This window comes from Odocoileus virginianus, chromosome 27 (genome assembly GCF_023699985.2).
Source record: "Odocoileus virginianus isolate 20LAN1187 ecotype Illinois chromosome 27, Ovbor_1.2, whole genome shotgun sequence".
NCBI lineage: Eukaryota > Metazoa > Chordata > Mammalia > Artiodactyla > Cervidae > Odocoileus > Odocoileus virginianus.
In genome coordinates this window covers 38,321,902-38,339,849 of record NC_069700.1, presented here as the reverse complement: position 1 = coordinate 38,339,849, position 17,948 = coordinate 38,321,902, and the positions used below count along the sequence as shown (strand labels likewise).

Sequence of the window (17,948 nt, the reverse complement as noted above, 5' to 3'; positions counted from 1 at the left end):
AGAAATGTCATTCAAAGTTTTATGTAATGTTTGGGATTCACGAGCAAGGAAAAAGACTAGAAAACTAAAATATATGTTTTCTATGAATACGCATGTGATCTTAGTTGTGATGTTCACCTCTAGATTGTGTTTGCTGAGGAACAGCAGGAGTTGAGTCCATTGATTTCCATTGTTTTACTTGCTTGCTTTTCCTGGTAGGTGTCTAAGAGACTGTATGGCATGGGCTGTTACGAGATATCCCTGGGAGATACAATTGGAGTGGGAACTCCAGGAAGCATGAAGAAGATGTTGGAAAGTGTCATGAAAGAAATCCCACCCAGAGCTCTTGCTGTTCACTGTCATGACACCTACGGACAAGCCTTAGCAAATATCCTCACGGCCCTTCAGGTACTTTGTATTATTTGTGTGTGTGTGTAAAGGTGTGTATACTTGTTTGGCATACAAATGTACTAAGAACTCTAGTGAGAGAATATTTACAAATTGCTAAGAATATAATATTTAAACAGTAGTCCACACACAGCACACACTCAGGAAATATTTGTCAATTTGCACATGCTTTTTTTGGGCAATGGTGTCTCTTATTATAGTTCATTTGATTTGGTAAAACCCTAAATTTGTTCTTTTAAAGAGCATTAATATTCTCAGGACTATGTCTGTTTCTTTCAACTCTCACTTGCGCTCGGCCTTACTGAAAAATGATGGTATTTTGGGGGTGCAAAGCACAGAGATAGTAGCACGTACTGTTGTAATCATGTAACTTATGCTCTTTTGGATAATTTGGTGCTCTGTGATGAGGAAATATGGTGCTGAAATATAGAGTATTTTGTTTAAGATGTTTTCCTGATGTTGGCAAGCATCCTTTTGAAAGAACCCCTTGTTTTTATCAAGTATATTCTGATCAAAATCAAGAGATTTAGAAAGTTGGAGGATTAAGAATTGCTTATTAAATTCTAATGGTACCTCAGTTCTTTTTAATGTATTTATTGAAAAGAACACATAAATTGCATTTTAAAATATTTATTATTAAATCAATGCTATTTCTTAAACTTGACTAAAAATAGATTCACTGGATGTTCTTTGAACCTAAGATTTTGACAACTAAAGATAAGAGTGTCTGAAAGCTTTTTGGTGAGGCTGAAAATCAATGCCTGAAGCTTAATGTCACTGTCCTGCAGTGCACAGTTGTTTGGCAGAAGTTAAAAAAACCCTGTGAAGATCAAGCCCCACAAGGGCTTATTTGGACTTTGTAACATATGTGCACAAATCCTTATTTATCCTCTGGAAGCAGGCAAGGAACACTGTATTGAATTAGAAGAAAAAATGATATCCCATGGACTTTGGGGCGTGGGAATTTTGACAATTTTCCTTCTTTCTAGTTTCTAAAACAATAGAGAACTAGGCACTGCTTCAGGATTCTGTGTTCAGCTGCAACTGTAACTTATTAAGTGTTCCTCACCAGCAAGTTCCTGGAGAGGTCTGTGTGTGTGTGTGTGCGCATGTGTGTGTCTGGGTGTGTGTGTCTCTCTCATTTCATATATGGATATATCCTCTGTATGGTAATGCTTTGGGTTATATTTTATTCATGTACCATATTTATTGCATAATGAGTGATACCTTAGTTTGGGGGAATCCAGGGCTTATAGTGGAAATTCCGAAAACCCAAACATCTAATTTTTAAACTTTATGCCTCTTGAAAATGCTCCAGTGTGAAATATTTCTGTTGCCTGGTTGTGACTGTGACAGTTAAGGAAGGCCTATCTGAGGAGTCTAAAATCAGATGCAAAGAATGAGAAGAGGGACTTACCTGGTGGTTCACTGGCTAAGACTCCATACTCCCTCTGCAAAGGGTGCAGGCTCAATCCCTAGTCTGTGAACTGAGGTCTCACATGCTGGGGGTTGTGACAGAAAAAAGAAAAAGAAAAAAGAACGAAAAGAAAGGAACTTCAATCAGGGGTGTGTGGGGGGTGGGGGCATCAGTGTGTGGAAAGAATGTTCAAGCAGATGAAACACCACTCGGGCAAAAGGCCTTGGAGAGAGAGGATGATGTCCTAGGAGCTGAAAAGTCAGCTAATAACATTATTCAAAGGGGAAGCTGAGCTTTATAACATTATTTGCTGAGTTAGTTGAGCTGCAAAGTCTCCATTTACAGAGATGAGAACTCCAGTTCTGGAGCGTTTGCCCATCCATCCTGTAACAGCCATACGGGGTGCGGGTGTAGGAAAGAACGCTTGGCCCAAGCAAGATGGGGAGCAAAGGTCAGAACCTGACCCCCACCAAATACCACATCCTCTTTCAAAAAGGATGAACCAGCACAACTTCCAGCTCACAAAGGGAGAAGGCGGCAAGCATAGTCATTCTCAAGGCCTTGGCTGTGAGTAAGGGAGAAATACACAAGCTCCCTTTCCACTTCCTGGCTTGTTGACCCTGATGTGGATTTAGGATTCAAATTCACGTTGCCTGCAGAATGTGAAAGACCTGAGCAGATGAGTGGCTGTGGATTGGTAATACCTAGAGGTGTCAGGAAGAATGTAAATCTTGTCGGAAGGAACATATCTTAAATTTAAGCTGAACTGTTTGAAATCTGTGTGTATGTCTCTGTGTGTATATACATGTGTGCATATGTGTGTATGTGTATGCATCTATGTCTATGTGTGTAGGTGTCTATGTATGTACGTGTGTGTGTGTGTTTGTGTGTGAATGGATATGTGTGTGTGTGTCAGGGGAGGGGTGGATATTCTGCTCTGTTCTTGTACAAGTTATGACGGAGCGTGTCCTTAAGCCCTGGGCATTGTGTGCACAAGCTCTAAGTATATGAGGGAGGAAAGTGCGCTTGGAGCCTGTTGGGGGCCACAACGGGAACTTGACGTGCAGTCACTGTGTAAGCAGGCAGAGGGGAGGGTCAGAGCGGCTTGTGTAAGAAGCACTATGTAGCCTGCGTGGCCAGTTCAAGTGAACTTTTGAGGAAATGGTCAAAAAGCAGAGACCTGCCGGGGGAGCTAACCACTAGAGTTGTAGAGTTTGTCTTTGCTACTGTCTGCTTTCCAACAGTGGCATCCAGTTTTTAAGCCAGTGGCAGTGTGAAATATATACACACCTTTCTCTTTGAATCTGTGTGTGGCTGAGACAGTCTGTCAGTGTTTTGGGAGGTCTGTGTTCATCTAGACATGGAATGTCTTTGCAAACCCATGCGTGCTGGTCCCCCAGCAACACGAAGTGAGACAGTGTCAGCCTGGACCCCTCCCTGTTTCCTGTATCCTGTCTCCTCCCCAATAAAAGCAGCAACAACAACAATAACTAGGATTACCTTGAGTGGAGGAGAAAAAATATGCCTTAGAAGAAAAAGCTGCCAGTGTTTAAATAGAAGGGAAATCAGAGAAAGTTCCACTTCATTATGAAGCAGGCCAACTTTGGCTTCAGGAAGCACTGGCCATACTTCATTCTTTAAAATGGAATCTTTGAAGTGGCTTCTAGTCAAATTGGTGGTACATGTGGAGTGGATATCATTTGCTTTAATTTAAGGGTTGAGAAACAGTTTACAGTGCTCCAAACTGGAAGTTAAGATGATGGCAAGGAGACACGCAGTAAGTGGAAACTTGGCCACGATGGTCGGAAACAAATGAGAGTTATAAATGGAACATCCCCCCTTGGTCTGGAAAGCACATACTAATCGTGTAATAGAGGGATCTTTCTTGGGTTCCCAGGTTTTATTATATTTTTTATTATTTAAACAGACTTACAGGACTGTACATGCTTGTATGGGAGTCAAGAATTTATAATTATCAGATATTCTTTAATATAGAGAAATAATTGAGACTATAGGTTTGAGTGGGGGATATTTATAACCACCCAAACCCAAAAGAGCAAGAAAATGAGGTGACAAAATGTACAGCATTTCAGTAATGGAAGAAACGTTCATAGTCCAATATACTTGTCTTAATTTTTATGTAAAAAGTGAGTCTCACCCTTCTGCATATTCCCAAGTACCTAAGTAAAACACCAGTGAACAAATTATTTAATCTACTTAATACTAAACAATTGCACAGTCTGTTTTTTTCCACTCAAATGATTTGAGTCTTCATAACTGGGTAAAACAGAGTAAAACAAATGAGTTCTAATGCCACAAATAATAGAACCACATTAATTGGTAGCAAAGACAGTAGAACAGGCGATATTTAGCTTTTCCCTAAAGAAATACCATTTGCCTTTTTTTCTCTTAAACTTAATATACATTTAGTTAATGTGCCTTTCTTCATGATGTTTTCCATATGTTTATTATTCTCTTTTAGAAAAACCAAATTATTTACCTAATTTTAACAATAAAGCATTGTTTTCTTCATATTGACTCTCACTAAACCACATTTAAATGCTACCAAACAGCAAATATGTCCTCACATAATTGATTCTTGAGGTTCTCAAAGAAAATTTTTTAGATTCCAAATTCTCTTCTCAGTTCTGTACCTATAGAATGTGTACAATGATTTATATATCCTCAGATTTTGCAAAACTGAGATGAGGTGCAGAGTTTCTAGAACATTTATCATTGTAACAGTGCATGTGGTTAATACTTCATATTATTACAGTCATTGCAGTTAAAACTATTAGTACTGCTGATATATTAATAACAATAATAATAACCTTTATTACTCAAAGAGCTAGAGGACAAAGCATTGCTTTATAAATGTATACATTTGTAAATACATGCTTTAGATATTGTTCATTTATTCAACATCTATTAAAGAGCTAAGTAGAAATCAGTGACCAAGAAAGAAGATAAAAATTTGCAAATTGGATGCCCCTACAGAAATTTTACAAAATACATCATTAATTTATTCAACAAATATTCATTTTATTAGACACCATTTTAGATACACGATTCAGATATAAAATCTCTGAACAGTCCTGCTAGGGAGAAAAATGTTTTAGTTTAACGCAGTACCTCTAGAAGCATTTTGAGTAGGAAATAGTTTTTTTTTTGGGGGGGGTGGGGTGATTTCTTTTTGTTTTTATTTGTTTGCTTTTTGCTACACAATTGTCTTTCTCCAGTACAGTATTATGTTCAAAAACATTTTCAGGTGAAATGAGGTGTAAGTTATCATAAAAAATTAAATAAATAGTGAAGCAATTATAATCCAATTAAAATATTTTATAAAAAGAAGTGGAAAAAAGAAATTAAAGAGATCAACTAACATAATATTATAAATAAACTATACTTCAATTAAAAATTACATTTAAGATCAAAATAAGCAAATAAAAGAGAACAGGGAGTCCAGCAAAAGTTTAGCACAGTTCAACTTTTGAATGTGTGTAATCAGGGCTTTGAGCAATAACATTAGTAAGAAAAGATGAACAAAGTTCCATTCTATTTTTTTTTTTTTTTTTTTTTGCTACTGGCTGGATTGCTTGTATCAATGATGAAAAATAAGGAAGCATAAATGGTTTTGTTTTCTTTTGTTTATTTCCAACATCTTTTTATTAATAAAGATATCTTTCTGATTTTGACTATAGGTCATCAGGTGAGATGGTATAGAATATACCTATATATAGATAGATAGATAGATAGATAGATATAGATATAGAATATACCTATTCTATATCCAGATATTGAAGGGGGGCAGTTAGAAAAAAATCCTTCTGAGCTAGATGGCATTTTAAACTGGAATTTGTATAATCAATATTTAAAAATAGCATGCATGAATTTGGCTCTAATATGCTAAACATGAAAGCATTTAATCTTTATGTTGTGGGTTACACTTAGATATAAGCCTGAAATTCACCAAGAAAGAGAAGATGCCCCAAAATGTTCTGTCCCTCCCAAGACACTTAATACAAGCTGGTCAGGTAGGCAGATGTTACAAAAATTGATTATTGTTGGTGGGGATTAAGGCCAAGTTATGGTATGACTCTTGCTGTGACATAAGAGATGAAAATTTCAGAACTCACTACCATTCTGAGCATCTCTCTAATTCATTCTGTAAATGTCGCATCCAGTTGTTTTAATCTTGTTTTCAGTATCTTATTTTCAACCAAGTATCTGTCACACCTTTCTTCATACAACTGTCTTTCATTTGGAAATCTTGCTGTTTTGCCCCGTTCACAGAAAAACAGTTTGCTGGGGTTTTTGTTTGTTTTGGTTTCTTTGGATTTTAGATTCCACAGTGAGAACATACAGTATCACTCTTTGTGACTTACTTTAGTTGGCATAATGCCATCAAGGTCTGTCTATGTTTTGCATATGGCAGGATTTCATAGTTTTATTTGTGAGTGAACATTATTCCAATATAAAAATATGTAATATTATATGTATGTTATATATATGTATACTATACTTTACATTTTACATTATATTGCATATTAATATATAAAAAATTAGATCATTTTATATATCAATAAGTACTTTAAATTATTTAAATAAATACTTATACAGTGTTTAAATAATTATATAAAATATTTTATTATATATAGTATATGACATTATCAAACTCTATGTAATATAGTATAAATCCTATACTTTGTATAATACATAGTATCTGTTATTTAACAGTATGTGACATTATTATCATACTATATGTAATATAGTATATATTATATACATTGTATAATATGTAGTATCTGTTATTTAACATGTAGAGTATAAATTGTGTAAAGAATATATTACAGATATATATTGGAGGTATTATAGATATTATATAGGTATTATTATAGTATATATAATATATCTTATACATTACATATAATATGTACTATATTATAATTCTTATATATAGTTCATAAATATAATGAATTTAATATTTTACTAAAATTTATCATATTTGATATTATATTTATATATTTTATATATTATATGCAGTATATTTAACATATATAATATACAAATAATATATTAATAATATATAATATATAGTACATGTATATACTATATTATATATTGAATACATAGAATATAATTTGTATAATGTTTATATATAGCATGCTAAGTTGCTTCAGTCATGTCCCAACTCTTTACAACCTTATGGACTGTAGCCTGCCAGTCTCCTCTGTCTATGTGATTCTCCAGGCAAGGATACTGGAGTGGGTTGCCATGCACTCCTCCAGGGGATCTTCCTGACCCAGGAATTGAACCCCTGTCCCATATCTCTTTGTCTCCTGAATAAGTAGGCATGTTCTTAACCACTAGCACCAATATTTATATTTTATGTAGTATATATAATATATTTATATAAATATAAATTTATATATTGAATACTATATAATATCTATATATTGCATAGTATATAATTCCAGAAACATACCATATAAAATATATAACTATATAGTATTATGCATAATATTTCACTATATATATTTATATATATATATAGCTCAACTTTTTAATTTTTTCATCCATCAGTGGACACTTAGTTTCCATGCCTTGACTATTATAAATAATACTGCAGTGAACTTGGAGGTGCAAATATCTTCTCAGCTTACTTTTTTATTTCTTTTGGATATGTTTTCAGATGTAGAACCCCCTGATTACATGGAAGCTCTATTTTAAATTTTTTGAGAATTCTCCATACTTTTTTGTGTAGTATCTGTACCAGTTTATAAATCCACCAATAGTGCACATGGGTTCCTTTTTCTCCACATCCTCACCAGCATTTGCTATCTCTTCTTTTTTGCTGATTATCACTCTAAAATGTTTAAAGTGATAACTCAAAGTGATTTTTATTGCATTTCCCTAATTACTATTGATTTTGAACATCTTTTCATTTTGTTGCTCAGTCATTCATTTTTGTCCTACTCTTTGTGATCTCATGGACTGCAGCACAGCAGGCTTCCCTATCCTTCACCATCTCCTAGAGTTTACGCAAACTCATGTCCACTGAGTCAGTGATACCATCCAAACATCTCACCCTCTGCATCCCCTTCTTCTGCCTTCAGTCTTTCTCAGCTTCAGGGTCTTTTCCAATGCGTCAGCTCTTCACATCAGGTGGTCAAAGTATTGGAGCTTCAGCTTCAGCTTCAGTCTTCTAATGAATATTCAGGGTTGATTTTCTTTAGGATTGATTGGTTTGATATCCTTTATGTCCAAGGGACAGAAGACTCTCTCAAGAGTCTTCTCCAACATCACAGTTCGAAAACATCATTTCTTCGGCACTCAGTCTTCTTCATGGTCCAACTCTCGAATCCGTACATGACCACTGGAAAAACCATAGCTTTGACTAGATGGACCTTTGTTGGCAAAGTAATGTCTCTGCTTTTTAATATGCTATCTAGGTTTGTCATAACATTTCTTACAAGGAGGAAGCATCTTTTAATTTCATGGCTGCAGTCACTGTACCTGTTTACTATTCACCTATTGTCTTTCGATAACTGTCTATTCAGATCTTTTGCCCATTTTTAAAATGGGAGTATTTGGAATTTTTGCTATTGAGTTTTATGAGTTTTTCATTTATACATATATATGTATATGTATTCACACCTATATATATATATATATATATATGTGTGTGTGTGTGTGTGTGTATGTGTGTATTCTTTTTCAAATTTTTTCCATTGTGGATTGGTATAAGGTAGTGAATAAAGTTTCCTTTCCTATACAGTCAGTCTTGTTGTTTATTTTATGTATAGTAATGTGTATGTGCTAATCTCCAGCTCCCGTTTATCACCCCCCGCCCCGTCCTTTCCCCTTTGGTAACCATTACGTTGTTTTTTTCTATGTCCATGAGTCTGTTTCTGTTTTGTAAATAAGTTTATTTGCATCATTTTTTTAGATTCCACATATAAGTGTTATGATATAATGCTTTTTTATTTTTCTGTCTGATTTACTTCACTTAGTATGATGATCTCTAGGTACATCTATGTTATTGCAAATGGCATTGTTTCACTCTTTTTAATGGCTGAGTAATTTTCCATTGTATACATGCACCACATCTTCTTTATCCATTCTTCTGTCGATGGACACTTGGGTGCCTTCCGTGTCTTGGCTTTTGTAAACAGTGCTTCTCTGTATGTTGGGGTGCATGTTTAATTTTGTTCTTTGTATTTAGGTGTCATATTCAAAAAAGTCAATGTCAAGAAGCATTTTTTCCTATGTTTTCTTATAGTAATTTCATTTTTCAGATCTTATATTTAAGTCTTTACTCCATTTCAAGTTAGTTTTTGTGAGTGATGTAAGACAGGGGCTTTCTTTAATTCGGGTACCTGTGAAAAACCCATTGTTCCAGTGCCATTTATTCAAAAGTTTGTTCTTTCTCCACTGAGTCTTCTTGGGTTCTTTGTTAAATATTGGTTGAACTTATATAGTTGATTTATTTGGGGACTTTTTAAAAAATTAATTTATTTTTTATTGAAGGATAATTGCTTTACAGAGTTTTGTTGTTTTCTGTCAAACCTCAGCATGAATCAGCCATAGGTATAGATATAGCCCCTCCCTCTTGAAGTTCCCTCCCATTTCCCGCCACAACACACCCCTCTAGGGTGATACAGAGCCCCTGTTTGATTTTCCTGAGCCATGCAGCAAATTCCCGAGTCTTGATTCTGTTCCATTGATCTATCAGTCTGTTTTTGTCAGTACCATACTGTTTTGGTTACCAGGCAAAACAGTACTATACTTAAAATCAGGAAATATGACATGCTCTGCTGTGTTCTTCTTTCAGAGGATTGCTTTTCCTTTTTTGTTTCCATGTAAATTTTAGGATTTTTTTTCCACTTCTATAAAAAATGTCATTGAAAACTTGATAGGAATTGCTTTGAACTTATAGATGGCTTTTATTGTAGTATTGTTATTTTAACAATATTAACTCTTCAATCTATGAACATGGGTAACCTTTCCATTTATGTGTCTAAGAAATCTAGATTTGTTGAATCAATGTCTTGTAGTTTTCAGAGTAAAGATCTCTCACCTCTTGTTAAGTTTATTCCTAATTATTTTGGGGGGAATGTTATTGTAAAATGGATGATGTTCTTTATTTACTTTTCAGATAATTTGTTGTTAGTGTACAGAAATGTTTCTGATTTTCTGCACGTTATTTTGTATCCTTCAACTTTAATACATTTATTAATTACATTTAACTGGGCTTCCCAGGTGGTGCTAGTGATAGAGAACCCATCTGCCAATGCAGGAGACATAAGAGATGTGGGTTTGATTCCTGGATTGGGAAGATCTCCTGGAGAAGGGCATGGCAAATCACTCCAGTATTCTTGCCTGGAGAATCCCATGGACAGAGGAACCTAGCAGGCCAAAGTCCACAGTGTTGCATAGTGTCTGACACAATTGAAGTGACTGAGCATACACAATTGCATTTAACAGGTTTTTAGTGGAGTCTTTAGGATTTTCAATATGTGAAATCATATCATTGGCAAATAGAGATGGTTTTATTTCTTACTTTCCAATTCTGATGTCTTTTCTTTTTCTTGTCTGATTACTTTGGCAAGGACTCCCAGTACTATGTTGAATAAAAGTGGCAAGGATGAGGCTATGGATTAATTCCCTGCTTGGGTGTTGTAGGGGAAACCTCCCTGCCCAGTAATTAGCTCTGCTCTGTGGAGGATCTGCATTGCCTGCCTGCTTCTCAGCTCCAGTGTTGCTAGGCTAAGCAGCTTCTAAGTGTTCTCACTAGCCCTTCTCATCGTGTGGGTCCTAGGGTCACCCTCTGAAGCTTGTTGGTCTGTGACTCAGCTACCTTGCCTGGGGGTGGGCAAATCAGGTCCTTTTGTTGCTGTTGTTGTTGTTCAGTCACAAGTCATGTCCAGCTCTTTGTGACCCCAAGGACTGTAGCATGCCAGGCTCTTCTGTCCTCCACCATCTCCCAAAGTTTGCTCAAATTCATCCATTGAATCAGTAATGTCATCTAACCATCTCATCCTCTATCATCTCACTTCTCCTCCTGCCTTTAATCTTTCCCAGCACTGGGTCTTTTCCAGTGAGTTGACTCTTTGCATCAGGTGCCCAAAGTATTGGAGCTTAAACTTCAACGTCAGTCCTTTCAGTGAATATTCAGGGTTGATTTCCTGAATATTGAGTAGTTTGACTGGTTTGATCTCCTTGTAGTCCAAGGGACCCTCAAGACTCTCTCCAACATCACAATTCAAAAGCATCTGTTCTTTCGTGCTCAGCCTTATTTATGGACCAACTCTCACATCTGTACATGGCCACTGGAACCCGTAGAGCCACCGAAACTCCTTACTGGAGGATCAGACTCAGGAAAACCTACACCTTTCCTTTTCCCTGGTAAGACTGCAACAGGAACTTGGTCCCACAATTCAGCAAAATTGATGGCTGGCACTACTACTGAGAGTCTGCAGGTAGGAACTCGAGCTTGCCAAGATCCAAGCATCACCCACCCTCTTTTCTCTGTCATGGTCAGATTCCCAGTGAATGATCTCTGAAGATTCTCCTGAAATCCCTGTGGGGCAAGGTCAGAGTAGGGGTTCCCACAAAGTGGTGCCCAGCACTGAGTGGAGACTGGATATTTCCCTGGGCTGTCTTTCCCACTGGAAGTGTCATCGGCTCAGGGGGAAACTCTTGGCATAAAGCTGCTCCAGCCTGGCGGACAGGCAAAGTGGTCAGTGTGTAGCCACTTTTCTTACCTATTAGTGAGGACTCTTTTGGTGTGTGTGGTGCAAAGGTGCTCAGCCTTTTCCCTGTGTTCTAGGATTCTCATAACTGTCTTGTCCATGAATAGTTATTAGCTGTTCTTGGGAGGGGGGAAAAGTCAGGAATGACCTATGTTATCATTGTGGTGATGTCACTCCTATTGACTTTTAATGGTTAAGAAATTGTATTGATTTTCAAATATTTGGAAAATATAAATTAGTACAAAGGAAAATGAATTACTTATAATCCTACCTCAGAGGGAGTATTAGTATTAGCTGCCAAAATAGGTCATTTTCATTCATATATGTATGAATATATATATATACATATATATGTGTGTGTGTGTGTGTGTATTTTATGGGCTTCCCAGGTGGTGCTAGTGGCAAAGAACCTGCCTGCCAATGCAGGAGATGCAGGAGACGTGGATTGGGAAGATCAGTTGGAGGAGATCATGGTAGCCCACTCCAGTATTCTTGCCTGGAGAATCCCATGGACAGACGTGCCTGGCGGCTACAGTCCATAGGGTCACAAAGTGCTGAAGTCAACTGAAGTGAACTAGCATGCACACACACATATTTTATTCCAGTATGCTTTATTATTTGTTTATTTTTTATTATTTTATTAAATTGAAGGGTTGTGATAATTCTTTGTTGAGCAAGGCCATTTTTTCAACAGTATTATATTTTAATGAAGGTATATACATGATTTTTTTAAGACATAGTGCTATTGCATACTTAATAGCAACAGTATAGTGTAAATATTGTTTTTATATGTATTAGGAAACCAAAACATTTATGTGATTTGTTTCATTGCAGTGTTTACTTTTTTGTGGTGGTCTGGAACCTGCAGGATCTCTGAGGTCTGCCTCTTTGATGTATGTGTGTGTGCGTGGGCACGTGTGCATGTATATACAGAAAATGAAGGAATGATTGATAGCGTATTGAACTACATGTATCTGCACTTCATGATTCCTATAACTCCCTCCCTTACATGTAGGCAGTTGGATATGTAAGAATTGATTTGGGGAGAGAAGTCTTTGATGAAGATATGGGTTTAGAAGTAGCAGTGTTTGTTGTTATTTAGTCACTAAGGTAGCAGAGTTTTGGTAGTGGTTTAATTGCTAAGTCGTGTCCGGCTCTTGTCACCCTGTGGACTGTAGCCTGCCAGGCTCCTCTGTCCATGGGATGCTCCAGGCAAGAATACTGGAGTGGGTTGCATTTCCTTCTCCAGGGTATCTTCCCAACCCAGGAATCGAACCCAGGTCTCCTGTATTGCAGGCAGATTCTTTACTGGCTGAGCTGAGGGAAGTCCCATATACAGTATTCAATTCCAAGGAATTATTGAGATGATAGAGAGGAAGGAGAGAGCAAAATATATTTAATAATTAAGAAATCAGAGAAAAGTGGATATTTAGGAGACAGAATAGTGACTCATGAGATAGGAGAAAACCAAGACTGCCTTGAGTGTGAGGCTCCTAAGGAAGAAGTCTATCAAAAAAAAAAGGAGGTGGCCCTCAGTGTAAGATGCGGGCTAAAGGAAAATGAAGACCACCAGTGATAATACTGTCTTCACTTTATGGCTTCTGGCTTCAGAATTTTGCTGAGAGGACCTTGAGTTCTTCAAAACTTTAGTATTTATATAACCTGATTACTGTCTTCTCTTTGACTTCATTTCTTATAATTAAATCTTTCACCCAACTGTACTGTATTTTTATTCATGGGGCAAAATGAGAATCTATATTTTATATAACACACTGCTATCCCTTTATTACATAACCTACTAGTTCCTCAGAGATACAAAATATTTAGCTATGACACATACTGTGTTGTTATATTCTTGAGTGGATCTCTAGAGTTTCTATTCTGTGACAACATTAGCTGATATTTTTTGAGCTGTTAAACTATGTTTTACATGCATTATTTTATTTTATCCTTGTAACAATCTTATAAATTAATTTTTTATATCTATAATTTTTTACATGAGGGAACTGTGGCTTTCCAAGGCTAGATTAGTTGCCCAAAGCCCTTTACTTGAAAGGTAGTAAAAGTCAACCCAATTTGTCTTGCCTCTTCCTCTTTGGTCATTTATTTTGTATACGTACCATACTTTTAATTAACATGACTTTATATTAGATTTCAAATCTAGTACTACATGACCCTTTTATGAGTCTTATTATGAAAGTGAAAGTGAAGTCGCTCAGCCATGGTCGACTCTTTGCGACCTGTGGACTGTAGCCTACCAGGCTTCTCCATCCATGGAATTTTCCAGGCAAGAATACTGGAATGGGTTCCCGTTTCCTTCTCCAGGAGATCTTCCTGAGCCAGGGATTGAACCCGGGTCTCCTGCATCACAGGCAGATGCTTTACTCTTTGAGCCACCAGGGAAACCCTTGAGTCTTATCAACCCTGTTAAATTATTTTATGTATTTATTTTATGTAATTGAATTTTAACAGAATTTGGCCCAAATTTCATCCTCCAAATATCTATTTTATTAAATATCTAGACTAATTTAGAGAGAATTGGCTTAAAAATAGCATCTCCCCATTCAAGAAATTGGCAAGTTTTTCCTTTGTTCATATTTTGGTTTGTACAGAAATGAAATTTAGAGGGTTTTTTTTGTTTTGTTTTGTTTTGTTTTTAATGTAGAAGGCCTACGAATTTTGGTTTCCTCCCTGGTTGAGAATCATTGTAATATGCACTATTGTTTTTCTTCATGATTTTGAATCACTTCTTCCTGTGTTCTATCAATCTCTCTTCCTCCATTCATTCAGAAATTATCAGTCTCACATTAATGGTATAGTGGTGAGCTAGAGTGGTATAACTGCCTTCCAGAAATTAATATAAATCTCACCAAGACTCATTAATTAATTAATAAATAATACCTCATCAAATTTCTCAGCAGATACTTATATTTAGTTGTGTTTGAAATGTTTAAATATATTCATATTAAATATGTGAATACCTTGAGCAATTTCTTTGGGAAAAAAGTTTTCTTGCAGGATATGGAAAATATGTTTATGACATCAATTTCCTGAGGTAAAAAAATGTTGAGGTTTGAAGAGGATGCTTTGAGAATTAGATTATTTTACTTTGATCTCATAATAACAACAGATAACTAAATAAAGCTCACATTTCTTAGTAAAACGTTTGCAGTTCAGTAAACATTCTTAAGGGAAACATTCACTTCAGTAACCAAAACCCACTGTTTTCATTGAAGGCCCAAATTAAAAGAATACTGTTTCTATTCTGTAAGGAAAGAAAAATCTTATTTATTTTTCTATGTAGACATTTTGGAACAGTTCCCCTTGAAATTACACAAGACTTTATAGATAACAGACCTGAGAGCGAAAAGACTCAGGATCTGCATGAGCTGTAAGAAGACCAACAGTGTTACCCATAACAGATCTACTAAAAAACCATTAAAAACAGGGGGGATTCTTTTTGGTTGCTAAGACAATGTCAATAAATAGATAAAGGCAACTTTCTGAAGTTTATCCTACTGTATTGTTGCCTTTTGGCTTAAAAATAGATTTTAAGCTCCTTGACGATTAATACAAGTCCTCAGTGTGTCTGAAATCATGTAAATTTAGAGAAAATTGTGATTTAGAAATATTACTGGGTTATGTGATGCGGCTATCGTGTTTATTTAAAACGATGCTATCTTACTATAGAATCAGGGAACAACAGATACGTTCCTATCTGAAATTCTAGGTGAGTGCTTCCATGTGTGGTCTAGGTGGGAAGATATACCAAATTTATAAGAAGTGAAAATGAAACCACTCTTTGCTTAAGGAAATTTTATATGTGCTGTAGCAAGGAGGCAGAACAAGAAAAGCCTCTCTTGGCCCTTTGGCTTGAAATGTACAATTGGGGAGAGGACATTAGTAAGGAAATTTCTTATGGCAAACATGTGTGTTGATGCACAAAGTTACATAAATAGGTGTAAAGGCATTGATTACCTTCTTGTAAAAAATGCTGCCTCACTATGGCTTTTCAAAAAGTGCTGACTGATTATCAAAGTGAGTTCATACTCTGGCATGACAGAATTAGGCTGGAAATAAGTTGAAAATAGCCCAAGAAACAGGGCCAGTCTCTCCAGCTTACACAGACTGACCTGTGTGCTCTGAGGTCTTAGATCTCCTTTGTATCTCATGTCTCAGTTGTTTCACCCTTGCAAGCAGTTTAGAAACTGGATCTGTTTTTGAGGGAGGAAATAGTGGTAGTGGGATTAGGTCATGGTAAATTGGTAATGAGAATCTGGAGCTTCTTACTAATTCAGGACTCAAATAGAGACAGTGGTCTTTAGTAAATAGAGAAATTCTGGATTAAATGAGTAGGTATTGGAGATTAAAGTGAATTTTGTTGATTCTGTTGAGTTAAAGTAAGTAAAAGCAGTAGAGTAGATCTATCTTCAAAGTAGATACATTCTAGAAGGAGTAGAATGTATCTACAAAGTATGTTTGCAGTTATCTTTCTGTGCACTGAAGCAGTGCTTTCTTTTCTTCAGTTTAGAAAGAAAATCATTAAATGTCTACAAATGAGTTTCTACATTGTACTGACCTGCTATGCAAATACAAAAATGAAAGAAAAGAGCATTGATATCAAAGATAGAGAGTAAGGATAAGATTACATGAGGATCACTTGTGGTTATAGAAATGAGAAAGTTAAGATGAGAGTGGCAGGGGACTTATAATTTCATATTCCATGAAAATGGTACAGGAAATTTATTCAGCCTGCTCAAATTTTATTAGGACTCCATGTTTCAAATACACTACACCCCATACTTTCAGACATATGTTAGAATGTAAACATATCTGCAACACCAATATATAGACATAATGTAAAGAAAATGGTGCCATTCTATACGTTTCATATGTATGATTAAGGACAACAGGATTGACAAATTCTTTTCAGCAGATAGTAGAATGACTGACAGTAAAGACCCTCATAGAGAATGTGGACAATCTGGTAAAGAGCTTTTCTGTTGTATAGGAAGTGATCCCTATATAAAGCCCAAGCCAGGCAAAAGTGGCTTCTACATCCGCAACTTTGGTGTCTTCAGCTCTAAGACGGGAGCACTGACCGAGTGATCTCTGAAATTCCTTGTTGTTTAGTTGCTCAGTCATGTCCGACTCTGCAATGTAGCCCGCCAGGCTCCTCTGTCCAGGGGATTTCCCAGGCAAGAACACTGGAGTGGGTTACCATTTCCTTCTCCAGGGGATCTTCCTGACCTAGGGATCAAAATCCCTTGACTGACTGTCAAAAACATGTAAAGTTATGCACAGCTCCATCCATTGCTAGAAGATAAGGGAACCGAAGGAGACAAATGATGAAACATGAGGGCATTTAAAATTCATGGTCTTCCAATGTTGTATATTTAGGTAGCGACTAGAGGAAGATTTCTCCCTCGACATGTTGAATTTCTCTATTTACCATTAAAAGGATTTAAGTGGGATAAAATTGTCTTTCAAGCAGTCCTGTGAGACAACAGCCTACATCAGAATTAGTTTAGGAGGGTGACATTATCAAGATGGTCATGTAGTCATTCCTGGCTTTGTTCCCGCTCACAGGAAGGACAGCAGACAACCTCATAGGCAAGACGCCCCGGGAGACTTCTAGAACAGGAGGTGAAGCTAAAGCCCTGTGTGCGCCCCACACCCCCCATTATCACAGAGGCCACGACAAATTGCATTAGAAGGGTTAGAAGGACAAGTGCATGCTGACGGCATTGCACCTCCCAGGTCCACGCGGCCCCGTGCAGGGGTCTCCTCTGAGCCTGTGATACTTCCAGTGGGAGAAGAGCCCGGGGACATCGACCTCCCCTGCATCTTTGCGGGAGTCCCTGCTCCTTCTTTGCCCCAAAGGGATCACAAGGGAATCCAAGGGCTCAACCACTAGAAATTCTGTTGTCACAAGGAAGGAGGGAGAGGCTTCCAATAACCAGCGGTCAGTTTTTGACAGACCAATTTCTTACCTACAGAGTCTGCATAACAATCTCAAATTGTTTCTTTGCCTTAATGCAAGACCCATGTTGGTGGCACAGTATGCCAAGAGAACTAACTTGGGTCCAGATTTGCCTAACTTGGGCAAATACCCCCAAATGGAGTTTGAAACCTTGAAGATGGGTTTGCCCTACCTAGGCAGAAGTACTCAATCACAGCCCCACCGTTTACTGATCTTCATTTCTGGCCACCCACACCCACCGAAAAGCATATTTGGGAAAATTTTGGAGTTGCCTGAAGTGGCCCTCCTACCTGGAGCTTAGTTCTAGCCCCACCTGAGAGGAGGGATTAGTGAGACCACCTGGAAACCGGGAAACCCAGCAATCCTCCAGCCACGAGGGTTCAGGCAGAGCTGACTGCCTTCAGAG

At 37.0% G+C, this 17,948-nt stretch overlaps 1 protein-coding gene across 4 annotated transcripts in view; it reads left to right on the top strand.

The window, feature by feature from the left end:
• HMGCLL1 (3-hydroxy-3-methylglutaryl-CoA lyase like 1) overlaps positions 1–17,948 on the top strand; it is a 183,032-nt gene that overhangs the window by 114,000 nt on the left and 51,084 nt on the right. For all 4 annotated transcript variants that reach the window (XM_020878263.2, XM_020878262.2, XM_070456698.1 and 1 more), the window contains one exon: positions 199–387. In XM_020878263.2, the coding sequence (XP_020733922.1) occupies positions 199–387 (189 nt within the window). The remainder of the gene's footprint in view (positions 1–198; positions 388–17,948) is intronic.